General features: G+C 41.0%; 1 protein-coding gene and 1 long non-coding RNA gene across 4 annotated transcripts in view; both read left to right on the top strand.

Annotated features, from left to right (window-relative positions):
- Positions 1 to 15549, top strand: part of LOC137589330 (uncharacterized) — a 41149-nt gene extending 25600 nt beyond the window's left edge. Inside the window, exon 3 of the long non-coding RNA XR_011034164.1 lies at positions 15304 to 15549. This is a non-coding gene — a long non-coding RNA (uncharacterized lncRNA). The remainder of the gene's footprint in view (positions 1 to 15303) is intronic.
- Positions 15550 to 20471: 4922 nt separating this feature from the next.
- On the top strand, positions 20472 to 27162 carry LOC137589297 (ankyrin repeat and SOCS box protein 13-like). Of its 3 annotated transcripts, XM_068306946.1 has the most exons (7): positions 20472 to 20774; positions 21340 to 21527; positions 21623 to 21809; positions 21912 to 22046; positions 22932 to 23123; positions 23769 to 23832; positions 24251 to 24384. In XM_068306946.1, the coding sequence occupies exons 1-6, from the start codon at positions 20732 to 20734 to the stop codon at positions 23786 to 23788; spliced, it is 765 nt and encodes a 254-aa protein (XP_068163047.1). In that variant the 5' UTR covers positions 20472 to 20731; the 3' UTR covers positions 23789 to 23832; positions 24251 to 24384. The 3 variants fall into 3 exon arrangements, with proteins under 3 accessions (XP_068163047.1, XP_068163045.1, XP_068163046.1); XM_068306944.1 differs by lacking the exon at positions 23769 to 23832 and having other exon boundaries at positions 20484 to 20774; positions 24251 to 27162; XM_068306945.1 differs by lacking the exon at positions 23769 to 23832 and having other exon boundaries at positions 20548 to 20774; positions 21653 to 21809; positions 24251 to 27162.
- Positions 27163 to 27411: the final 249 nt, after the last annotated feature.

Raw genomic sequence — 27411 nt, 5'->3', positions numbered from 1 at the left:
GAACCACAAGCTATTTAGTCGGAGGTGGATCCATAATATTTGTCTCTTACACACACAGAACCCTGAGGGCAGCGATGTCGATGATGAAGACGTCTTCCTAGAATTGGGATTAGGGTTTAATTTAATTAAAAGGGATAGTTGGGTCTTGGTGTCTTCCTAGATTGTGTCTTCAAGTCTCTCTCTCTTCCTCTATCTCTCTCTCTCACACACACACACACACACACCCTTTTCCAGATAAATCGATGGGAGCTGTTGAGTCACAGCTATGACAACATGTTTAATGGTGTTCCAGTATGAATGCTGGTGCAACACACTCCCACTCACCAGTCTCCCATGGCTGAGTGACGGACTCACATCCTCTGTGTTGGATCAGGGCCTGACAGGGATCGGACTTTCCCTCCGTTGGTTCCGTCTGGAGACACCGTCCGCTGTTTTCTCGTGTGAGTACTGATGTGTCTTTTATTTAATTATTCTGTCAGGACTTAATCCGTTAATTAACGTCGTTTAAGAGAAAGATTTGAAAATGATTAACAGATTATCACTTCCAACTAGTTACATAAAGGTAATCGCTGACATTCTGCGTTGTGAACCTCCTGTTGCTCGCGGAGCGTTCGTTAGGAACGTAGAGAGCACTTATCGTCACAGCTTGACAATGAAATAATTATTCAAGTCAAGCTGTGACGATAATTATTTTACAACAAAACTTTACAACAGTTTTGTAGTAAAGTGTTAATAATTAACCAGTACATGTAATGACATAGTAATTACAGATAATAGCCTGTTAATACAGTGACAGAGCTAGAATCTTTGTAAGTCAGGGGTCACAACCTTGCACACAGGTGACCATTACATCACCGGGTTCCATACACACACCTTTATTCATTCGTTCATCTTGAAGACGAGAGGATCTTCATTTCCTCCACCTCCAGATCTGCTTCATGTCTTCTTCTTTTTTTTACTGTCTCTAAGCCGTCCATCATGGCTGTCCTCACCACTGCCTAAATGTGGCCCTTCAGTATTGAAGGTCCTCCACCTTCACTACTTCTTCTCCCTGACTCTTCCTTCTTCACTCCTGTCGTCTATGCACAAGTAATGTGTCCTCTCCTACGTGACTCGAATGCAGCATCGCTGAACTGTAGTGACATAATGTGTGTGAGGTGCCACTAAAGCGACAGGACAGGAGCACTTCATCAGCCAATCGTAATCCAGCGTTCTGGGTTAGGGTTAGGGTTACCCAACAATGACGTCCCTTGACAAGAGCGATCGCTTACTGTCCCTGCTGTGTGGCGGTTATATCATCCTCTGCTTCCTTACCTTTCAGTTTCCCCAGTTTTAGTTAATTTCCTTCGTTGTTGATTTATAGTGAAGCGACATAAAGGTGTCATAGTCACAGCTTGAACAGACTGTGTGAACAATACTGGGAATAAAGAGTCGAAAACAAAGAGTTTAAAAAAAAAGAAAACATTTACATTTAACCACGAGGCAAAAAACATTGATAGTTGATCAAAATGGGCCACAGCTAGTGAGTTGACCGGTCAGCAGGACCAATGTGTGTGTTCACTTTACCCAGCTTGATTCATCCAAACACAGATTGCTGACTCAACACTTTTCTTCCAGTGTTTTGCTGGCGTTTCTTGAATCTGACCAGGTTTTGTAAATGGCTGGGAGATCAGGGTGTGGTGCTGCTGTACCTTTGCTCCGTACTGCAACAACATCACAGTCTACACACACACACACACACACACACACACACACACACACACACACACACACACACACACACACACACACACACACAAACACACACATTTTCTGTGTGTGTGGGCCCCATTCTGTCAGAAGGTGAGTCTCTGCAGGGGGTTAACTAGAGTTCGGCCTCATTAATAGGAAACCTGCTCAATGCTGAGATCACACGTGCTCTCCCTCTCTCTCTCTCTCACACACACACACACACACACACACACACACACACAGTGCTCACTGTGCGTGTGTGTGTGACAAGCATCACGCTCTGTAATTGGAGCTACAGCTCCCGTTCTCCTGCCTTCACCTTCTCTGAGCAGCTGTATTTATGTTCGCTGCCGTGACCCAGATACCCCTGCTACATGCTGGAGACGGGGCTTTCTGATTGGTTAAAGGGAGTGTTCACCCCAGAACACAGCAGAAGTTAGTACTGAAGTATTTCCAAAGTGACCTGCTGAGACATCAGCTGGAGGCTGAGTCTCTATTTTGGCTGTTTTATCGTGCTGAAAGTGCAAAATGTTAAAGATTGTTCCCCTTAACATAATAAACATTAGAATTTCTTTACGGAGAAAAGCTGTGTGCTGAAGCCCACAAGCTATTTGTTAGGATTTTCCGGTGTCTGCAAAAACTCAAGTTCATGCTAACAATTTAGCTACATATGCTACCAGAATACCCACTGAACAGGAAGTCATTTTTTTATTTGATTCAGACAGATGGTCTGACTCGGAAGACTTTACGGCAGAGGATCAGAAAAAGGGCAATGATGAGCGTTTCATTTCCTGTGTGCGATAAAGGAATCCCAACCAATGGGAGGATCACACTCAGGTCTGTCCAGACTTTGATCAAGTCTGATGTCTCACAGGTAGAGCATGAGGGATACATTCACTTCCCCCACAATGCCTTGTGTGCACAGAGGGAACAGGAAAGACAGTGGCTCGGCCAGAACCTCTCTTTGCTTCTGGTGTCACCATGGAGATGGGAGCTCCTTTTATAGAGACTCTGATTCGCCTGCTGTTTACCATTCAGTTCATAAGTCAGAGTCTAACGGGGAACGGTTTGGAGCCAAAGAGGACCCGGGACTTTTCTGATTGGACCACAGAGCGGAGATGACTCGTATGTTGTCCTGAGGTGCAACACGCTACAACTCCCAAACGTGTCGGTTCAATGTCGTTTAGTGTCACAGTGTGGAAAGTCACCACTCTGGGGTTTCCTGGGATTCCGTGTGTGTGTGTGCGTGTGTGTGTGTGCGTGTGTGTGTGTAAAAACTTGGAGGAACCACTGTTGGGGAAACAGAAGGAACGTGGAACTAGTGAACACACCTACAGTCACACCTAGTGAATGAAAACACCAACAGAGCGGATCCACAGTCCACTGGTGAGTGAGCGCTTCCTGCTCTGGAGTCACATTTTTCAGCTGGTTCCACGGAGACACACCCACGTTGTTTTGTAGGACAGAACACTCAGAACAAGACACACGGTAACTCGCTGGTACGGACGCGGATGACGTGACGACGAGGGGAAACCGTTCCTCTGATAATAAGGATTGTGAGGACAACGTCTGAGGAAGAGGAAGGTTTCACTCGCAGTCACCGGTCGATGAAGGAGAACTGGTAGGAGAGAAGATGAGAAGACAGTCAGACACCACACACACACCACACACACACACCACACACACACCACACACACACCCTCGTGCAGGAAATGGTGAGTACCATGGTCTAAACTGATGCTCGCATTGTTTGGTGTGTTTACAGGACAGGTGTGTGTGTGTGTGTGTGTGTGTGTGTGTGTGTGTGTGTGTGTGTGTGTGTGTTCACGACTGCTCCATGCACTACCCGACTGGTTTGTTTACCTGACTGTGTGCTTTTGCATCAGTGGGAGGTGACAGGATGTGGTTGGCTCCCAGCCACCCCTGCCACTAACAATTACTCTGCTATGTCTGAGTAATGCTGTTTAAATCTGACAAACGTGTGTGTGTGTGTGTGTGTGTGTGTGTGTGTGTGTGTGTGTGTGTGTGTGTGTGTTTGGAGATTGACAGTATTGTCGAGTAGGGAGTGAAATGAATGTCTGCTTTTGGTTTTGGTTCATTATTAGAAGAAGATGGCGAATGAGACACCTGATAACAGGCTGATATCACCGCCCACCGACAGCGGGATGATTTTTTTAGCAAAATCTGATGATGGTGTAGATATGCATCAGTATCCATGATTTTTTTTATTTTATTTTTTTTATGTTTTATGCATCTGTATGATGTTTTAAATTTGAAATTTCTAAACTGATTTTCGTGAAAGTTTGTGGAGGGCTGGATACAGGATGTGCTTCAGGACACTAGCACTAGTTGGTGGATGGATACAACATTAGCTGAGACCCGATCTCGTTTTTTCCCACGTGTTGGCGGATGGATACAACATCAGCTGTTGTTCACAAACTAAAGACTTAGCTTTTGTGTTTTTGTAACTTTTTTTAATACTTTATCATTGTTTATGTAACTTACATCTAATTAATTATGCACAAGCAAAGTATACATGCCTATTGGTTGATTTCTTTTAAATAATTTAGATTATGGAATGGATTAACAGAGACCTAACATTTGCCTGAATCTTTTATCAGAGTTGGGTACCTGGAGTGGTAGAGATCATGTGAAGCAGAGTCTCTTTTGTTTTTCTTTTTTCTGACAAAAATGGACGTTTTATAAGCTAACTGCTAGAAGAGAGCTCCTTAGAATTCTGTGTTTAACACAAATTTTTATGTATCCTCTAATTATTTAAGTATACTTTAAAAAAAAGAAGTCTCTTTGCTCTTAAATGAACAATTTTTGCGTATTTTGCTCCTTTTTGTATGGACCATCATGTGTTCATTGCCATGACAACATAAACAGCAGCAGGTTTATACGTAACCGGTAACCACCAGCTGGATCTGGCTGCCTTTATATGATGTTTGTGCTCTTAAAATTGTTTGTATGGTTTATAAACTTCAACAACAGGGGTGTGGTAGGAAACTGTCTCAGCCAAAGGAACATGAACAAAATATTCCCAAAACTAATTTGCAATATATTACATCACGCGTACAAGAAACAGACAACAGTAGTTGTTGAGGTGTTATTTCCCTCTGGATCAAATCATCTGAAAAGTTAGGAGGTTCAAAATCCACTCAACATATACTTGTTGGGTTTTTTTTAATCAAACAAAAGTCATTTCCTGACTGGTTGCGGGAGCATCTTTGTTTGTCTTCTGTGCTTCTTACACAACAGTTCTGTGTTTCCAACATTGTGGTGCGAGTCACTCCCCTGTGCTTCTCATCCAGATGCACTCTGTTCCCTCTTGGGGCCGTGGCCGTCATGCAAAGCCCTGGAGCCACAAAGCCTCTGTGACACAGCTGATCATGAAACAGCGCTGGCGTGTGAAAGACTCACCACGTGTGTGTTTGCCCTTAAAACAGAACACAAACTCTGACCTTCTGAGTTCAAGTCACCCAAGCCCTCCCTTGTTGGACTTTCTTATTGTGTAAAACACACTCTGCTTGTCTCGGGTGGACAGGCAACTCTAATGGAGTTAAATTGACCTGAGGAGCTTCATTAAGACTCACATTGGTACCTTTTGCATTTAAATGAGATTCAAAGGCATGAACCAAAATTATGGTATTCAATGTTCTGAAGGTGAGAAGAGCTCATGGGTCTTTCCGTCTTTCAGATTTGAAAGAAATTCCCTTTTCCTGCCACCTACAGCAAAAATATTAAACTAAACCCACCTGGAGGAGCTAAAATACACACAATAAAGTGATGGATGACACTGAACACTGATTGGCTCTGGAAGATGTTGCCTTCCTTTTTGACTCCTATCTGCTTATCTTAAATACATTTTAAATAAATCGTATTTTATTGTTGTCCTTCAGTGTTCTTTCACAGTCCCAGCTGTGGGATGTGTTCTTCATTTCTGATATATTAAAGATGATTTAAAAGATAACGGAGCGGCCAAGCCATACATCTGTAGAGGTGTTTTGTTTCAATCAGTCTCTATTATTGAAGGCAGAGGTTCAGTTTTATCATCCGGTAGAAAAATAAGCACCAAACCCAGTCGGTACAATAAGTCAGACGCCAACGGGTCGTGCTCTCAGATCCTTTCTGAGGTGTTTCCTGGACTGAAACTTGGACCTGAACACTGTGATTGTCTGAACATTTAACAGGAGTTTTAACAAAAGAATTTCTGCTGGCTGATTGGCCTCATTGCTGATGTATTGTCTACTCGCATCCTCTGCTTGCTCCACCTGTTTAGATCAGAGCTGTCAGTTCTGATCTGAACTAAACTGACCTTTAATAAGCTCTTGATGAGTTCTCTGGACATGAAACCACAAGTTTAAGTTATGTCATTTCCTACTGGGTTGGGAGCTGACAGAGCCGGGGTGTGTTTGTGTGTGTGTGTGTGTGTGTGTGTGTGTGTGTGAGGTGTTAACATGCTGCGAAAAGAAACTCTGACTTGTTAACTGGTCAACTCCCAATGGAAACTCAAACCGCCACTGGAAACTTGTTTGATGTGTGTGACCGGAGTGGTGGTTTGAATGAAAACCACCACTCAAGTCACACACAGTTCATGATGAGATGTGGAAGAAACAGGATTGTAAAGTTCAGCCATGATTACTTAAAAACACGTATGAACAACACCAGTGGTTCTAATGTTGAGTGTTCCTCAGGTTTTTGGGGGTTTTTTTTCTGATTGCGAGTCAACCTAACGGATATAAATGAGTATCTTCAGCTAAAATCAGGTGGATTCACGCTGCAGACAGAAATGATAATAATAAATTCATTGTCATTCAAAGTCCGGATGAGTTTAGAATGCCAATGAATGCAAATGACTTTAGATTAGTATTTCATAAATACGAGCTCTACTCGGTTAAATATAAGTGACTCAAATTCAAACTGAATTGATCAGTTGGGGGAAAAAAAAGAGTTAAGAAAGCCACATCTATTATTTAAAAAGTGAAGCATTTGCATCATTGAAATTAATGGTGATCATATTTAGGACTGATCGAAGGCTCTGGTTTAAATACCGCATACATTAAAATAGTGATTATTATTATAGTTTATGATCCATATGAAAGGCACCCTACAGAATAAAGAAATGACAAAATTACAGAAGCTGCTGTAAGATTGCAGTTCAAGTTACACCTGCCAATTGCGTATTATAAAACATCTTTATCATCAGTGATGCTTTGGGTCTCGACACAGAATAGATCTGCAATTGTTATAACTTGTCTGAAGACGTTTCACCTTATGTCACAGGCAGTCATTTATAAATTGTGATTTAGGAGGCAGATATAAATGTAGGAGAGTTTGGCCTTGGTGCAGATATTCACTCATTCTAGTTGTGCAATTAAAGAATTTTACTAAAAAGAGAAGAAGAGACAAAAAAACATTGCATTACATAATATTAAAAATGAGGTCCTGGCTTTGTTGCTTTTACACCAGTCCACACCAAACGGTTTATTCTTGTTTGATTCCATCTTTACAATATGTCTTGTATAAAAAAGGTCCAGAGGTTTTTACATCATTCTGCTAGAAACCAGACAACAAAGACAAAACTGGAGTATCGTGGAAACAGCACCTCCCTGGTGCTGATAATGAATTCATACAGTATAAGATTGCATTGAAAATAAAAAAAAAAGCATATATGACGCTTGAGGCACTTCTCAGGGATGATTAAGACCATTTATTTGAGATGCTGTTTTATTAAGTTAGTGAATTTATTGCACTAAAACAGAATGCAAACTGAAAAACCTTCACTGAAAAGTAAATACTTCTATTATTGGCTTTTCAGATTTGAAAAGTTCAGAAATTAGTGAATCCTTTTCAGCAGACGCTCATACAGATTCAATTCTGCTAAATACAACCTTTTTGAATTCCATCCTAAAGTTTTTTTGTGTGTGTGTGTGTGGTTTTTTTTGTTGTTGTTTTTTTCAGTTGTCATGACTCAGTCGGTCACATAACTGGTTCATTTGAATAAAGGGTTACGTCTGATGTGACGTACAGTATTTGATCCTGGCTGTCACTGATGTCATCAGAGCCGCCCTGCTATTGTTGTCTGCATGTACCCATAGTTCCAGTCTGCATGCAACAAGAGAAGAGCTTTTGTTCGGTCACACCACTGAATGTGTGACACTGGTGCAGACTGCCGCTTCCCAATGGAAGGAAGTGTGTAAGGAACTTGCACACTTTGCAATGAGAAAGCATTTCAAGAGAAAGTGAAACAGACATGAGTGTTTTATGGGTGTGTGTGTGTGTGTGTGTGTGTGTGTGTGTGTGTGTGTGTGTGTGTGTGTGTGTGTGTGTGTGTGTGTGTGTGAGAACTGCTGACTGTATCACTCAGCGAAATGGATTTAGTTTGTGTTTTTTCTTGTAAATAAACCACAAACGTAAGTCACTGGTGATGAAAGTTGAGAGCCAGTCGCTGATCCCAGACCAGAAGTTTATTTTAGATAGATAGATACTGTAGATAGATCTACTTTATTTATCCCAAACTGGGAAATTTAAACGTCACAGTAGCAGAACAGACAGAAACAGGGAAAATATACTGTACATTGAGGAAAAATAAGAAAATACGGAATAATAATAATAATAATGATAACAATAATAACCGTACCCAAGTATGGTATTTTTGGTTATTAAACATTTTTCACATTATCCAACTGTGAAGCCCTCTTTCTCAATGCCAAATATTTCTTGTAAGATTACAAAACTAATCAAATAATCTTGAGGAAGAAAGAGAGAGACACATTTAGAAGTCTTTAGACAACCACTTCCGTAACGTTTTATGTCAAACTGAATACTGTGTATTCCTTTAAGAGAAGCTGCCTGAAACGATCAGATTTACTTCTGAGATCTGATCTTTCACACACCAGGTGATAAATGAGAGCTTTACCTTTAAACAGGTCATGTGTTGAAACATTCATGAAATTTCAGGTCTTACCTGATGATGCTTGATTTCCAAATCACGTCTGACCTGATAAGAAGCACTGACTGTTCAGTATCCTGAGGGTTTGGTATCGTGGTCGTCTCGCCCCAGGACCCTTTGACATGTAGACTCTGGCAGGGGACAGTGGGGCGCCCTACAACACCCAGTTTATTAATGTTAATTATGAATGAACTTCTGTCAGACGCCGCCTGACTTTCTTTTTCTTGGGCTGTGGAGGCCTTTAAAACTGGTCTGGTGGGTGTTTCCTGATATCAGATATCACCAACGACAGATCTGGACATAGCTGTTATGTCTTTGATTGATTTTCCTCCAAAGGTTTCTGGCATGGGGCTGTTACGTAAATCTCTACGAGGCGTAGGGAGTGAGGAGAGATGTGTTGACCTTGTGGGTTCGTGTTGCAGCGCGCTGCGTTCCACCGGGAGCTGTTTCCTTTAATCAAGTCTCTCATTGAGTCCGTCGTCTGGCGGTGAGAAGAAGAGGAATCCACACGAAACAAAACTGATAAGATCTAGTTTTTTAAAAATGTCACACTTTGTGAAAATATTAGTGCCATAAAATTACCATACGTTAAATATATGTGTCACTAATTCAGCTTGAATTGCCACATTTCTGTAGAGTGTAAGTTTATTGATCCCTTAAGGAGGTTCTGTCAGGGAAATTAACATCTCCGTTACACACAGCACAGGTAGTACATAAAACACAGAAGAGCACACAGAAAGCACCACTACATAGAAAGTAGTACCAACACCAAATAGAAAGAGTAATAAAAAACCATCAACAATATACAAAGAAGATCATAAATAGGCATAGAAATAAAAATAATAAACAGGTCTAGTTATATATATATATATATATATATATATATATATATATATATATATATATATATATATATATATATATGAGTATATGTATAGGAAAATACTTGAAAAATGTTTAGTTTAGTTTGTTTAATTTGTGTTAAATATTATGTTTATTATTAAATTATAATATTATTAAATATTATAATATTAAATTAAATTATTGAATCTTATTAAATTATTATTATTATTATTATTATTATTATTCAGTATTAGATTATTATTAAATATTACTAAATGTTTAGTTTGTGTTAAATATTAACGTTAAACTGTTTGGAATTTTGTCTCATTGGGTCGACCATTACAGTATTTTCCGCACTATTAGGCTCACTGGACTATAAGGCACACCTTCAATGAATGGACTATTTTAAAACTTATTTCATATATAAGGCGCACTGGAATATAAAGTTTTTGAGAAAATTAAAGGCTTTTGCGTGCACCTTATAGTACAGATAGTACTTTAACCTAGTAAAGAATTAGGCCATTTGATTGCTTATTTTCTCACCATTAAAAATAACCCATCCCTCTCCGTTTTTTGACAAAGCTTTTATTTCAAAGGCTAGGCTATTCACTGTTTTACAGTTTAGCACATGAAGGACTCCACAGAAACTAATACAGTGTGCAAAGAAGTTTCCATGAATGCCTGACTGAAAATTTAAGATGAGTTGTTTGTGAATTATTGAGTTGTAAAATTAGACGTTATTCAACCTGAAGCTCCCACCGAGACCAGCTCTCTGTTCCACTGTGAGGATAAATACCGACGCATTCACAGATTAGATCCTCCATTAATACCAAACTGAACTCTAGACTGCCGCCAGCCCTTCTGATTGAAGACTCTTCCTCCACACACACACACTCTTTATTCTCCTGCCAACAGACTTTATCGTGGATCTTCCAGTTCGACTCAGTTCACCCAGAGTTTCTGAACACTGACATGCCTGCAGAAGAACCATCAGATGTCAGGAGGTCTGCTTGGAATCAGGTCATATTCTGCTTCAGATGAAGAAGAATCCTTTGAAGAGTCACGATGTGTCGGCACACAGATTCCAGGAATTTCTTTTTCCTGTAACACACTGCTCATTTTGGGAAGCCGTGGTGGCACCGGGCCAAGAGGGAAGCAGATAGAGAACTTCAGAATTTACTATTTATCTTTGTGGTTAGTGTTTCTGCTGACTAACTCTGAGTGTATGTGTGTGTGTGTGTGTGTGTGTGTATGTGTGCGTGTGTGTGTGTGTGTGCGTGTGTGTGTGTGTATAGCCTGGAGGCATTCATCAGCAGCTGCTGTGTGTCTGCAAGGCCAGAGTGTTTGAGTTATATGACATGGAACTGTTGGCACCAGATCACCGTAAAGCTTCTCTTTTCATTTTAATTTAAGTGTGTGTGTGTGTGTGTGTGTGTGTGTGTGTGTGTGTGTGTGTGTGTGTGTGTGTGTGTGTGTGTGTGTGTGTGTGTGTGTGTGTGTGTGTGTGTGTGTGAGAGAGAGACGGAGGGAAAGTGAGTGTTTTCTGAGTCACGGCTTAGAAGCGTGTCAGACTCCAAAACAACTGCAGCATAGTCCAGAGAGATCTCAAGGATCGTGTGTGTGTGTGTGTGTATGTGTGTGTGTGTGTGTGTGTGTGTGTGTGTGTGTGTGTGTGTGTGTGTGTGTGTGTGTGTGTGTGTGTTTTTCAAAGAAATGATGATATATCTCACTTTACTGTAAGTGGGTGATGTGTCAACATTATGTCATGACCTCGTCCCCTTTTCTCTCTCTCTCACACACACACACACACACACACACACACACACACACACACACACACACACACACACACACACACACACACACAGGCTGAAAGCAACAAACTGTGAACTTTGATATGTATTTTCATCCCGGATGGAGTGAGTCAGAATGTTGTCATGACAACATTCCCCACCCATCCTACGAGTCACCCTCCATCACACCCACCCTGTCTGTCCTGATCCCCATCATATGTGACATCTGTCTACACCCCATCCATCTTTTTCCCTCTTCCTTCACTTTCTTACTTCCTGGCAGGGAATAACATTCATTGCCAGGAATTAAGATGAATAAGAAGTCAAAATTGCCCCCCCCCCCCGTCTCCCCCCTGCCCCCCCCTCTTAAGGCCTGTTTTTTAGTTGACCATAAAACCACGAGCTGCGACGCGCTGCTATTTTTAGCCCATTTTTAAATTGGCCTGTTAAGATTATTTATCCGCGCTCGGGGAGGAAAAGCCTCTCGGTCCGGCCGGCCGCCACGCTGGGGTGGGGGTGGGGTGGGGGGGTGGGGGGCAGCAGTTGTGATCCGTTCCCGGAACTGAACGCAAACAAAGACAGATGTTTGAAATTCTCCAGATGGAAAGGTTGTTGCTCGTTCTCTGTACGCTTCCAAGATGGAAAACAGGGTGCGGAGGGATACGTAAGGCTTGTTTTGTGCTCGAGAAGGAGCAAACATCCGAGGCCGGTCCTTTCCTCGTGTACTCGCGTGTTTGCTTTCATGCTTTCACCCTTTCTTTCTGTCTGTCCAAATGACAGCTGTGTTTGCCCAGTAGGCCAAACCAGTCATTGAACGCATCAGACACTGCTACGGGCCTCTGGTCCCGTAACCAAAAAATCTGCACTCACTTGTTATTCCAGCAGTGGGTTGTTTCCCGGGAGGAATTTCCGTGATCCTACAGCCTGTCTGGAATGAAAACGTTTGTGAGACTAATGTTCAATTTCAGCTTTTTCAGTTGATATAAGTTTATAAAAGCATTTCTGAATCTATTCTCGGTCAATTGAAGATATTCTCCTTACCAGATTAACGTTGAGCCAAAGGGCGACCTCATTTATACGTATCTCATGCAAAGTCTTTCCCTTTGTTTTGCATCGATGTTGTATTGATAGAGGATCAACACACACCTTGTTGACTTTCACCATTATCGTGCTCACTCTATCTGAGACTGATCCTCTCCACTGACGCCATCAGCAGTCCCACCAGTCCCACAACGCTGACATCACGCTGACGTCACAGGGACCCGAGGCTATGTCCTCTACTGAGCAGCTCCATAACGTCACCTCAGGGCAGGTTCATCTCAAGCTGGACATTTATCCCTCCATCATCAAGTGTAATGTAGTCCAATGAACTGTGTCCAAGAGAAAAGTCACCCAGTGGTAAGACATACAGTCATTTATATAGTTTGAAAGAAAGATTTTAAGGTTATAAGGATATTTTCTACATTACTGTAATTTTATGAAGCAATGTACATTATTTTTCCCAGCAATCTAAGTTTAGGTATTAGCCTGTTGCTCACAGCCATTTCCTGAGTGAAACGATTTTTTTTTAAAATATCATTCTTTGAAAATATGAGATCAGTTGACTTCTACAAAGTAATCTGTCAAAGTTGCGTTTTTTTTATTGTTTTGTTTTTTTTCAATTCAGCTGATCAGTGATCAACGACACGTCTTGATCCTGCAGCCGACACAGTGGTATCATCTTAAAGAGATTAAAGAGATTCAGGTGGCTGCGTCTTTCAAACTGGGCTTGTGTTTGTCTGAATATTGTTTGAGCGTATATTCATTGGAATGCAAACACTGCAATGACATCGATCGTACGATTTGATGAGGCCGTAACTGACACGGACCTCTCCTGTGGGACGTTATCGTTCAGGGACAGAACCCATTGCTTCAAAGCACAGAGCAGGAATCTGAAGCTAAATAATTAATAGAGCTTGTGCACTTGTCACACACACACGTACACACACTATCCTGATGATTGTTGGATATAACAACAATATATGCGTTCACTGTCCAAATCGCCTTCCATCACTGCTTCGGTACAGAGTGTTCTCTATGGGATGGTGATTACAGTCTTGATGGATGGTGACAGTTTCTACTTCTCTGTGATTCACCATCCATAATATTCTCCCTCTGGGTCGATAAGACACACACTCATGACCGTCCCGTGTCAGTGTCAAACTCAAATCTTCCCAGAACAGACACATATCAACACTGAGACGACTGCCGGGGGGGGTGTTTAGTGACCAGAATGCATGAATCAATAATTATTCCTCCTCTTTATTGCTAATGTGCCGTACCATCAAAAAGACAGACCAAATTACCGTAGACATAATACAGATAATATGGTTCAATGCCGCTGTGCCTTGTTGAACTATGATTGGTCGACGACTCACTGAGGGAGCCGCCCCCTTCTTGACTGTTGAGCTGCTGTGTTTGCATTAATGTCTGTGTTTAATGAGAAGGCTGCTCAAAAGGAATGATTCTACGTCACCGAAGCTGGAAAGAAGGTAATAAATTGTAGACAGATACCTATTGGTCCATTTCATTTATATTTACCTTTGGGGCAAGCTGAGCCAAATAGCTAAAGCAATATAGTAATAAAAATTAAAAAATAAAATGGAAAAATTGAAACGAAAATAAATGAAATAAAATATAGAAAAACAAAGTAAGTAAAAATAAAATAAATAAAAAATTAAGAAATAATAATAATAATAATAATAATAATAATAATAAATACAGTAAATACAAATAAAGCATTAAAGCAATAGCTAAATAAGCTAAACTGTATGAAGCTCTTTGTACAAGGAAATAGAAATAATAAATACCATTGGTCTTACTTTTATGGGGATATTTGTTAAAACATCTTGTTGACATCTGAAGACTGACGCTGCGAAGAGAGATTACTCTGATGCAAATATTTCTACTTTTCTTAAGAATCCTCCAGAGAATGTTTGTATATATGTACAACATTTTGTATTAATCAACATACGAGTCTGTACGATCTCTGGAAGCTATCAAGAGAGGCTATGCTAACCTGATGTTATCAAGCTGGGCTTGACAGCATGGAAGCAACAGCTTTCATTCCACAAACAAATAACGAATGCATGTCTTATTTGAATGCATGGCAAATTTGAAAACAGTCAAGGAAAAAGTGAAATGACATCATTTGTATTTTTCTTGGACAGTGCTATTTTAATTTATGAAAATTTTCAAACTATTGCCATAGATTGCACTTCTAGTTTGTTTATTTGTCGTTTGGCTGTTTTTAGCAAGAATATACAAAAGGAAGCAGGAAGTGTAAGTGTGTTAAATACCTCAGTAGCTTAAAGGCTTAGCCTTAAAATTCAAGAAACTCTTCCTTCTTCCAGTTTTTCCTGTTGGGGGTCACCACGTCACACATTTCCATCCGTGCCATTGGCTGGTTTTACATCCAGATGTTTGGTTCATTATGAAAGACAGATGCCCACAGATGTGAATTCATGCCGAGTGTTGTTGCAAACCTTCTGATGAAGCATTGAGTTGTACATTTATTGAAACCTTTCAGCGACTAACACTCTGTTAACCCCCCCAGTGTGTGTGTGTGTGTGTGTATGTGTGTGTGATGTGGCCTTCTGGCAGGCAATTTAGACAGTGGTGCTGCAGTGTGACTAATAGTTGTTGCTAAATGGTGTGAACATCCTGTGAATATATGGTATTGATGCTGATGCTGTCCCTCCTACACTCACCATCACAACCCTTCATTATGCATTATTTCCTTGAGGTTAGCTGAAGCGTTCATTACAGCTTTACTTACACGAAACAACACATCCCTCAGTCTGAAAATAGATTTTTTTTTTGAGACACAGTTAACAGGAGGCTTGTAGCGTGACTCAGAAAAATAAAGAACGAACAATAAAAAAATCTGAGATAAACTGTCAGTTGGCATCGGTCATCCTGTCTCTCTCCTTCCTGGTACAGACGCAGCGTGGCTGGATGACGTCAGCCTCAGCCATAGAGGCCAAGGCCTGCCATTTGTGACCTGTGTGTGTGTGTGTGTGTGTGTGTGTGTGTGCGTGTGCGTGTGCGTGTGTGTGTGCACAATCCATCATCACATCCTGGGAGAGAACCCGACAGGAAGTCGGCGTATGAGCGGACAACAAGCCCTCGCCTCACCTCCACAACGAAACCTTTCTGCTCAGAGACGTGGAACCAGGCCCAGGTTCTTCTCCCCCCCACCCCCCACCCCCACCCCACCCCCCCGAGAGATGACGCACATTCAGCTTTTAGGTCAGCCTCTCCTCTCCCCGTTTCCTTTGAGCTCAAATTGGATGCTTTGAAAATTACTTGCTCAAATTGTCGTGACTTTCTTCTTCAGGACAGCAATGCTCACAGGTTTGGTCACTGGGGGGGGGGGGGGTCTCCATCCCCTCCTGTGAGATACATGTGAGTCTGACGCCCCATTTTGTTGGTGAGTTTGCGGTTGTTTTCACAAATTTTCATTAAGACGAAACAGAAAGGAGAAAAGAAATTCGATGAAGACGTGTTTTTTTTTATATCAAGATGTCAAGAGAGGGACTGAGAAGAAGAGATGGCTTCACCTGGTCTGCATTCATGACAGATAAAAAGTGATTATCGATCACCGTGCACGAGAAATTGTGCAATACTGAAGCTCCTCCTACAACGCCTTTGTTTGCATGCTCTGAACAAAACAATGACACCATCACGATGCGTCAGTGCCTGTTTTAAATAACAAGTTAAACAAGGCGCTAACCTGGTGGTGTGAGCGCCTCATGATGTGTCACCTGCATGTTCAGCAGCACGCTCTAAATAATGCTCATTATTTTTCCTATCAGTTGATCACAAGTGAATTTAAAGCAACTAGATGAGATTAGATTCATCATGTTGTCATTGTCCAGTTTAAACCATGAATTAGCAAATAGTGGCAAATCCGCCATAATGATGTCAAATATTTAGGTAATAAAGGTCAAAATTAATAAATTTGTGTAAACATGAGGCATAAACAAAAATAAATAATATTTTTAGTTTAAATTGCAATAAATATACATAAATAAATTGAATATATGTGCTCAGCCTTCATTATTGATAAATTTATGCAAATGTAGAAATATTCTCTGTTTTCCATGTTAATGGAAAAGAAATTCTGGATCCGCTTCCGCCTCAAATTCTAATCAGCTCTTCCTTTGACCTCATCCCTCCTAAAACTGTATTCAAATACATTAGTTACAATTCGAGATGTGTTTCATGCACCCAAACAGACATGGATGAGTGATTTCATGTGTGAACAGCATGAGAATTTCTATTCACTACCATCTGCAATGATTTGCAATTATTCCAGGATGTCTAACATAAGGATGGATCTGCCTGTGCTGATGCTGTTACACAACTGAAACTAAACCAAACACTGCATGGAAGAAAACTCATACTTCACATTACCATAGTAACTTTCTTTGAGGAAGGCATAGGTGCTTTTTGATTTCGTGTCGCCCTCTGGTGGCTGTAAGCACAATGACAGTATTTCTGTACCCTTTTGCCCTGCAAATGACAGCTTGATAAACTATTGCGTGTGAGCTGAAGTGCATCTCAGTGGATCTGTTGTGTAGCCGTGAGACGCTGTGCAGCTCCTTCATTAAACAACAGAAGGTTGTCAAGTCAGGATTCTGATCCGACTGGGCTCTGTCACTTCAGAGTCACCTGACACCGTTCTGTCAAACACATCTTAGGACAACTGGGACAATGTGACATTTACTGTAGCCTTGTTGTCTTGGCAACGACCGCTTACATAAGTACTCAGTGCCAGTTCCAACGAATGGCTGTGATAGCAGACACCACACGCTGTCACTGTGTGTGTGTGTGTGTGTGTGTGTGTGTGTGTGTGTGTGTGTGTGTGTGTGTGTGTGAACGTTTCTGGAGCTGGAAGTCCTCCGTTTGTCCTGAGGAAACAAGAGGTGACGTCAAAACCAGGCAGTCGCTTCGACCGCCTGTCATGTAGGGATGAGCTTTCAAATGACGTTTCAGTTAAAGTAAGCGGTAAGAATTATCCTGAAGGGGGAAACAAATTAAGATGCAGCGTATTCAAAGTTCATCACATCTATCAGGCTTATTTGAAAATGTAGTCATGGCCTTTACTAAACTGGTGTGTTTTTGTGGGCAGTGGTTTCTTTTCTTGTAGAGTACTGAGTGACCGATGATGAATGAATTTTCAAAGATGGTATTTATTTAGCCTATTGGTTTTGTTTATCAAGATCCAGAATGTTTTTTTACATGATTATCACATCAAAACCCATAAAGAAGATTTTTATTTTTGAAACACATGGATAATTCCAACTATGAATGGACAGAAATGACAGAATGACATCCCCATTAGATGAAAACACACATCAGAGGCTATAAAATTATGCTGGTGGTAATCTACTGTTAAGTTTTCATTGCATTCGAACATAAAACATTCACATTGACCATCAGATTAGGTAGACATGACAAAATTGACCAAAAACGCCACATTGAAGAGGGTAAAGTAAATATTTTTGTCAACCTTTGCATAAAATGAGAGGCCAAAGTTATTAAAATTGTGGTTTCGGGTCATCATAATTTGTGTAAACTCTTCGCTGTGGACAGCTCACATGACTAAATGGATCATTTTTCCTTCAAAGCAAAATGAATTTGCTAATTGTCATGTGACTTTCCTGTGTTCTTCCCTGCAACGCCTCCTGGTGTGTGCTGCTGTGTGCCTTCGGCCTCCATCCCCGTCTCGTGCCGTCTGTTTGAATTCACCTCTGCTACCGGAGGCGGATTTTCACGTAACAGCAGTCTGTGGCGCTTCGCTACCATGACAACCCAATTCATGTTTAAAACAGATTCCTCAAAGAGGTGCTGACATGTTTCTCCATACCAGCTCGTCTTCTGACAGGTTTACAGACGGACGCACGACGAGCAGGAGTTGAAGAGGAAGACTGAACATGTGATGCTGTGTGTTTTTAATTGCTTTCTCACGTATGGTGTTTCCAAAGAATAGACCTTATAATTACTCTTATTAGATTTAGGTTATTCTAATTATTAATTGTAGAATTAGAAGCAGTAGTAATGTGATGTGTGAATCTTTCCTCACCTGAACACTATCCTCAATCCAAATAAGCAAACTCTTGTTTAGTCTTTTTCTAAATTAAGCAAATGTTATACATCAACGTATTTCTTCCGTTGTGTTAAAGACTTTGTTAGTCGAGCTATCTGCTTGTGATCAGATGACAGATGTTGACATCAAGTATGAACAGGTTCTTTATCAGAAGCATGCCGTCCCAGAGGAGAGAACAAACCTCATTAGCATGTTTACTTCCTGTCATCAGTTCATCTCAATGCTGTCGCTGAAACAAAAAAACACATCTTCCCCCAGAAGCTGGTTTCACATGGTGGTTTAGATGTATGTTCCCAATATCTAGCACCATTTGAAATCAGTGTTCTTGGAGACAGGAGGACAGCTCTGCTAGTGGGATCCACCAGAAGACAAGAAGACATCAGCTTCTCCTCCCTCTCTTTCTCCACTAACAGATAACTGATTTCCTTTGGTGCTTAGAGTCTGTTGCAGCCGTCTAGCACCATTCGAAATCGGTTATAACACCGTGGATCAATACATTTTTGAGTCTACGTGAAGATGCCTTCACGAGAAGAAAGGAACTTCTACAGGAAGAGCTCAGTCAGACGTCATGCATGGATAACAACTGGACTTCACGTCTCATCCAAAAACAGATTTCTGTTTTGTAATAGAGTTTATTATTCTGGTAAAAGACCTGACTAGAAGAATTTTGGTAGGTTTTATTTTTATTCAACAACCTTTACAAATATAAGGATGTCTTTTGCCACACATTAAGTGTGTAATTTTCAATCAGAGTGCTTTTACTTTGAAATAATGATGAACAGAATTTGCGCTAGGCCCCTATTTGGCTGCATTTAGTTGTGGTGCTTTTTAAGCAATATTGAACGAAGTACTCAGATCCTTTGAGTAAAAATTATAAGACTGCACCTTAAAAAGCATATTTCATCACAAGAAACAAAAATGACCGTGCAGTGAAATGACTCTTTAAATAAAGTAAGCTAAAAAGCACCATATGCTGTTTATTTCATTTGAAATATTTTAAAACTTTTTCACAATCAAAGAGTGAAAATAAAGCATTTTTATGTTCTTTTTTTTAATGTTGCTGATTTTAGTTGAATCGAGATACCCATAAATAGTTGTTTGTGAATATAGCGGTCTACTGTATATCTTTTGTTGGAAATAGTCAAAAATATAATTTTATGTAATGCTGTTTCTTATGTTGATGTATGTATGAATCCTGATAAATACCTGTACTCTAAAAACAGAGTTTATCATATATTTTATATGAACTACTAATAGTCTCAAGCATAATAAATCATTCTGCTGTATTTATTTGTTCTGTGTCCTCATTGACGGTGATATGCAAAAGTTGCAAAACGTAGTTGATAAAAATTTTTAAAAAAGAGATTAGTCAGGCCTCCAGACAGGACCACAAAAAGAATTCTTTACCCAAGAAAAATGTGAATCCTCTTCAGCAGAGCACAGACTTCGTCCTCCGTCAGATGACCATGCTATTTCTGAGAGAGATGTTGGTTCAGCAGATCTAGTAGCAGAAGGTAAACCTCTGACCTCAAACCCACAAGAGGACTGATGGAGCGTGGCCAAGCTACAGGAGGTCACTGACGGGGCAGAAGAAGCACTGTGGATGCCGCCCACACATCAATGGTGAAGGGCAGGCCAGGGGTAAACTGTAGAAGCCTGAGGTGGAAGACGAGCCAAAGAAGAGTCATGTGTCAAACTGTGAGGATAGAGAGCGCATTTAAAAGTACATTTATTTAGAAAAATAAAAAATAATCATATTAACACAAAGTCCAAAATGAGATTCATGCAAAAAGGATTCACATTCAAAAACTATTAATAGAAAAAGAAAATAATAAACAAAGCAAAATATAATTATACAAGGTGATTTGTTCACTTCTGCTGTTGTGATTTATGAATCAATCAGAAATGTGTTTGCTGAACACAGACAAACAAAAAGACAATTGAAAACAAATAAAAACAGAAAAAGTGAACTGTCAATGTGTATTAACAAGTGTGTCCATTCAAAAATAACACAAATTAATACTGTTTCATCACTTCAACACGCAATGTCCTCAGTTTTATTAGTGTAAGCATTCACATACAAGGAAATAATCAAATTAACCCTACATACTACAAGTTCCATGATGCTTTTCGACTTCCGGGTAGGTCACGTGACACGTGCCGCAGGTAAACATGACCAGAGTGCGGCTGTTTACAAACACCTCGTGCCGTCGCGTCTTCGTTGTCGTCATTTCGTAACAAATAAACGGATAAAGGATGGAAACAGACAAAAACCGGCCGTATTTCTTCGGGGATATCGGTGAGTAAGAAGTAACGAACCCGTGTCGTCTTCATGGGTTCCGACCCGGGTAGAGTGTTAGCTAGCTGGTGGGTTCACGACCCCTGTTGTTTATTGTTGTAGCTATTAACTCAGGTCACATTCCGCCTGATGCTAACGTTTAAAGAGCATTTTAAACACACAATCAATAATGAACGTGTGTGATTGTGTCCAGTTCGGTGTTCCGGACGTCGTGTTTACTCTTCCTGCTTGAACACCCGTGGAAATTCCACGATAAAACAATAAAATCAGACTTCATACTAAACATATGAAAAGAACAAACAGCTACATTGTTCTATGAAGCAAGACAGAGAGTAAATAAAAATGGTGAAAAGCTCATTGATTGACGGGCTTTAACCCACTAAGCAAAGCATACTTTTTGTACACCCCCCATTCATTGGCTCTGGATAAGTAGTACTTCTCTTTTTGTGACACAATCCTTTCCTCTCTTGATTAGTTCACATTAAATTAGATGCATTAAAAGCCTGAATGTAGATAACACAGACCTGCACTGAGACACCATTATTGCCCATCTACCCCCCCACAGGCTGCTGGTCAGAGAGGACAGAGGTGCACAAAGCCGCCTCCCTGGGCCAGACCGCCCACCTGCAGCACCTGATCCTCAGCGGAGCCTCTGTCAACATGGTGGCGGTGGACTCCATCACCGCGCTCCACGAGGCCTGCCTCCACGGACGGGCCGAGTGTGTCCGGCTGCTGCTGGACGCTGGAGCCCAGGTGAGCCACGGACACGTCCGCCTGTCTGTCTGGAAAAAGAAAAACAACCAGCTACGATAAAGTCAGTATGAAATTGTTGTTCTTCTGCTTTAAAGGCGTTCAGTGGAATTCTTGTCTGTCCTCAGGTGGATGCGAGGAACGTCGACGGGAGCACGCCGCTGTGTGACGCCTGTTCGGTCGGTAGCGTGGAGTGTGTGAGGCTCTTGCTGGAACACGGGGCCAAGGCCAACCCCGCTCTCACCTCCCGCACTGCCTCGCCCCTCCACGAGGCCTGCATGGGGGGTGCGTCCATCAGCTCGCCCAACTTTGTGCCAAAAGAAATAGTTCAGGGCAGAAAATTGCATTTTAACTCATACGACATATTCTCCTCTTGTCATCCCTAAGGAAATGCAGATTGTGTGAAGCTTCTAATTTCCATGGAAGCTGGTCTGGAGGCGTACGACCTTTACTACGGGACCCCGCTGCACGTGGCGTGTGCCAATGATTACACAGACTGTGTTAAAGTGCTGCTCAATGCAGGTGAGACACTTTTATGGAACAATGGTAGTGTCATATTTTTTGGGAGACATTCTTTTTACACTCTAGTATATATGACAGTCCCTGTGGACTCAGATACTGCCCTCCCCGCCAAAAAATTTGACTTATTTATACATTTACTGGTGTCAGATGTTGGAGGTGGTTTTTTCGGTGTTGTAATGTAAATCTCAGGTTTCAGTTCTGAAGCTCAGGGGAACTGAGGACAGGACAGCTGGGAAATTAAAACACCGGATCTGTGGTACCAGACACCACGTATAAATGGGACGTGACCCCAATCCACCCTGATAGCAGCCATTTCACATCCAAATGAAGTTACACGTTGTGAAATCAGCAGCTCCTGCACAATCCTTGTTCATGTATTTGAATGATAGCCTCAGCAAATATCAGGTGTTCATGCATATTTGACTGTTTTCTTTCTATCCAATCGTACTCATTTTTTTTGTGTGAATTAAGTAACATATGAAGAGTTCATTGACGTTTTGTGTCGGATTAACATGAAGTGAGTTTCTGTACATTTGATTTGGGCCTCCAAAGATGATGAAAAACACGTGGGTGATTCAAACTGTTGCGCTGGCTTACGCATTCATTCATTAACATCAACACACACTGTAGTTTATTTAGACTCAACACTGAATTTTGATTTTGATGAAAATGCCAGCAGTGAGAAGTAACTGAGGCTTTTTACAACGAAGCCATGTCTTTGTGAATGGGGTTCAAACATCCACATCCTGAGTGGGGGCCAGTGTGCTCCTGGCACAGAGGGGAAGACAGACCGAAACACTGTCGGTTTAGCATTGTCTGGATATTTGTACACACTAATAAAACCCTAGGGTAGCATCAGCTTTATTGATGTCCTTTTCTGTCCAGGTGCTAAAGTGAATGCTACCAGGCTACATGAGACGCCGCTGCACCACGCTGCCAAAAACATGAGAGTTGAAATGATAGAGATGCTTGTGGAGTTCGGGGCCGACATCCACGCCAGAGATCAACACAACAGGAAGCCCGTTGATTACACCACGCCGGGGTCGCCTTCTGCTGCCTGCCTGCAATTCTATGAGAGTAAGTTATGAAATAAAGATGGAGATTCAAGAAAAACGAGCTATGGATACACGATAGTGGTAAAACCGATTATGTACTGCGTGTTTGGATTATCTGTCAAATGTATTATAATACAAGTAAAACGTGAATTAATGTGCAGCACAACACACACCCAGACTCCAAGAGGTTCCAAAGACAAGGCTGCATTTAGTTTTCTAGAATTTAAAACTAGGATCAAAAGCAACATTTTTAGAAATGTGTTTACAGTATTAACCTTTATTTAACCAGGAAACATCCCACTGACACACAGTTACAGGACTACACCGTGAAAATACACAGAACAGATACTGCTGATACTAATAACATTTAAAAGCTGGTAAGAAAAGCGCAAGGACAGTACAAGCTATGGAGCTGACCTCTAGAACTCAATTTGGACTTAAATATATCCAAAAAAATGAACTTAAATAGTCTCTAGTCTGTCTGTAGCAGAGTCCACGTTTAAGGTGCAGAGTCAACAAAAAGCCTTTGACCCTTTTCTGTGCAGGCAAATGAAACAGCAATATGTGAGATGGATTTAATTAACGAAACAAGTCGTGAAGATATATTTTCTCTGAGATCTACTATCATATAAAAACACACACAGACTCATAAACTCTGTGTATCCAGCAGGGCTACAAAAAGTATGATGGATTCTACTAGACAGACTCCTCATAGAAAACTTCAGATTTTGGTGAGAATCTACACTGAGATACTTCCTAAATTGGTTTGAATCCAAAAAAAAGCAGAATTTTATTTAGACTTTCATGTCTAAACTGAGTCAAATGAATGTGGATGCTTTCTGGCAGCTCAAAACTTTCATTGAGTACTGTATACCACATGCTTTTCCTGTAGTGATAGCAAGTCACCAGCAGATGGCGAGCTGGGATCAGCTTTCACTTCTAGGAAGCCTCTGACAGAGGAGAGCTGTTGTTTAGCATGAAGCTAAATCACACATCCCAGTGCATCGACCCCAGTATGGAGCATGTACTCCTCCAAAACATTATATGTTTGTTAAAACAATATTTATCCAATTTGCAATCCATTACAAAAGGTCTAGTTAGCAGTTTATCCATACTGATATGTAATGATCACCCTTCTCCTGTCTGCAGCCACTCCCATGAACCTGCAGCAGCTCAGCCGGTTGGCAGTGAGGAAGAAGCTGGGCACCAGCGCTTTGAAGGTCATAGGTCAATTGCACATACCCAAACTCCTCATCAGCTACCTCTGCTATCAGTGAGTGTCACTGGGAGCAGGAGTCGGGTCTAAGAAGCACCGGAGACTCACAAACTGAAGCACAAATCTGAGCAAAGCACAGTAGAACACTAACAGCAGACTCACAATAGTAGGCTGACAGAGGAGCCTCTACTATGGGACTAAATGCAGTCACTGTCTTAATGTTGCCTTAAGTAGTTATAAAAGGATAAGCACTTATTAATGAAGTCATTTACGATCCTGCTAAAGGACGCTTCAGCTAAAGGTTGTAACATCAGACTTGATGCGACTGCTACGCTTTAGGTGAACTGCTCCTTTAATAATATATACTTTCTGTGATTGTAGTTTGAACTATACCTCACTTCATCATGTGTCTGTGTTCTTCTTATTTATATGTATTTTGTATTGTATGTAAAAAAAAACCCAAAAAAACAATGTTGCCAGGAGATGATAAATCAGAAGTGACTGTCTCTTCTAGAGCAGGTTGAGCTCACCATGGTTTCTTTGTTTTTCCTCCATCATGAAGTATCCCAGTCCCCTGTCTTGATAAACATTGGTACGCCGTGTGAACGGCATCTTTTAGGTGGGCTAAGTATTTTCCAAGGAAAGGACCATCACATCTACAAATCGCAGCTATAAAAGTCTTAAATAGAACTAAGTGTTTTCCATTTTAATAAACAGAACTACGTCCTGCACTACAAGAGAATTATGTGCTTCTCATTAAGGGGGTTGGGTATTTATTTTAAGTAGCGCTCAGGGAGACAACATCAGAGTTTTTTTGCCATGTGACTCTCTAAAGTTCCGGTTTAAACTTAAAACGTTTCCTTTAAAAACTGAGCAGCAGTTGAAATGTGACGTTGGGTGAGTCCATCTCAGATCTCTGAGGGACACGCCGCTCACCAGGCAACGACCTCTGTTTGATACAGACTCTGTGGCGACGATGCGGGCTTCCTATTTATAGTTCCGTTTGACGCTCCACTAAATCGGCCTCTGGAGGAGATGCAGAGAGGGAACGTATTTTTAGAAATAGGAACAGAAATGTTTATGAATTCCATCAAGTGCTCCGGTTTGCTTTACTCGGTAAACTTGACCCGTTTTGGAAGTTTCATAACGTTTTTTTATCGATGAAAGGTTGAATCAGTCCAAACACCAGTTTTATGACTTTGTTGTTATAATTTGTTTCTCTGGAAGATAAGGACCAAGTCAGGGGGTGAAGTTTGTTTGACCCGTTCAGAAGCTGTGTTTGTTTTCAGCTTAGGTGTGATCTCTGTTTCTCCTCACACCCAGACACACACGACGGTAAATCTCAGCTCATTTGTGTTTCCTCTGCCTCCTCCTCCTCCTTCCTGCTGACAGATTTAACTTCAGCTGCTGTTGTTGTCACCCCTGGCAGCAGACGGGATCACACATCCCAGCTTTACAGGGAGCTTTAATGCACTGAAGCTGCAATAACACCGAAAACGTGTAAAAAAAAAAAAAAGACAACCTGACCCGTCACCATGTAAACACCTGCTGTCTTCCCTTTTTTGCTTCTTAACATGAGAACCTAATGATTCATGAGTGTTTTTTAAGTTTCTGTCACTCAACTTGCGCCTCTAGCTTTCCTTAACCACCACCGTGGTCGCCGTGGCGACCAGCTGGAGCTGCTGAATCTCTATCAGACCTTCCTTTGAGGCTCCAATTGAGATTTTAACTCATGGCTGAAGGTTTTGCTCATACATGGTGAACGTACAAGAACATTCAATATCAAAGTAACATGTTTTCACATTGAGGTTATAATTTAGTCAAATGAACATTTATTCATTGTTTGTATTGTTATGCTACAAATAATACACAAAATTATTCCACAGTATATTGTATATTAAGAGTATTTCAGAAAACAACTTCTTTTTTCAGCAGCAGTTGTTTTGCATTAGGGTGGTTTGAAAACCGTTTCCCATCTTTGATAAACCTTTTGTCAGACTTACAATAAAAACATCAGTCAAATATTTACTTCTCTCTATAAAGCATCAAACCTCGTCCACGTGCCGCTGACCTCACCCCTCTGGCGTTTTGGGTGTTTTTGAGTTCATAATTCCCAAACTGCCAGTGGGGAAACGTTAGCTCTTTTTCAGCTCTAATGGAGCTCTGCTAAATGTGTTTACGGTTCTCTGTCAGGTCTTTTTTGAAGCATTTCAAAGCAAATGTTGAATTCTTTCAAACTCTTATCCAACTCTCTGAATTCACTCCTCCATTTGGCCGCTTTCTCTAAAAATGCCCGGGCTGCACGCTGCTGGCGTGAGGATTGAGCTCTTCTGCTCCACTCCATAAATATGCCAAGCTCTGCCGATTGTTTAATCAGAATATAAATTCCTGTTCTCTGATCAGCTTTATTGAAAGATATTTTGACTGGTTTTCATGATACAAAAATGCGGTCGGATTCATTATAATCTTGCACTGTAAATAATCTTGAAGCACGTGGAACACTCCTTTAAGTCCGTTCAAATACCTGACCCTGACGGGGTCTCGGCTCCTGGCTTAAAATAACTACTAGAAACAGGTTTGAAGTGCTGTTAAACTCTCCACAAAGGACTGGATAAAGCTTTGCAGTGGAGGGCGATGATTTAATGAGGACATGAGATGAGTTGAAGAATGAAGAAGAGTGTTATTTCTCTAAAGCTGACAAATGTGGACAAGAAAACAGAAAAACGGCACACAAAAAAAAACTTGAGACATTCATGGAAATGTCCGATCAATCAATTAATCCAGGATTACATTTCTGCACTGATATCCAATGGTTTTGGGGGGGGGTGGTGATAATATTGTCTTGTTAAGTGTAAAAGTTGTTCAAATGTCCACTAAAGTTGGTTCGTTATAATAAAACGGTGTGTGTGTTGTTTTTTTTAAACTTTCCATTTGATCTGTCATCAACATAAAATCATTGATTCTTTAACAACTTTCTATTCTTGGACGGTAAAGAAAACAGCCTCGTCCAGCACCTTTAAAGTGAGTTATTATGCTTTCTATTACTGTGTTACAAGCACGGGCAAGGTTCTACACAGTTTGATCATCTGCATGA

The sequence above is a fragment of the Antennarius striatus genome, chromosome 22 (genome assembly GCF_040054535.1).
Source record: "Antennarius striatus isolate MH-2024 chromosome 22, ASM4005453v1, whole genome shotgun sequence".
In the NCBI taxonomy this organism is placed as follows: Eukaryota; Metazoa; Chordata; class Actinopteri; order Lophiiformes; family Antennariidae; genus Antennarius; species Antennarius striatus.
This window is presented reverse-complemented; position numbering and strand designations above follow the sequence as displayed.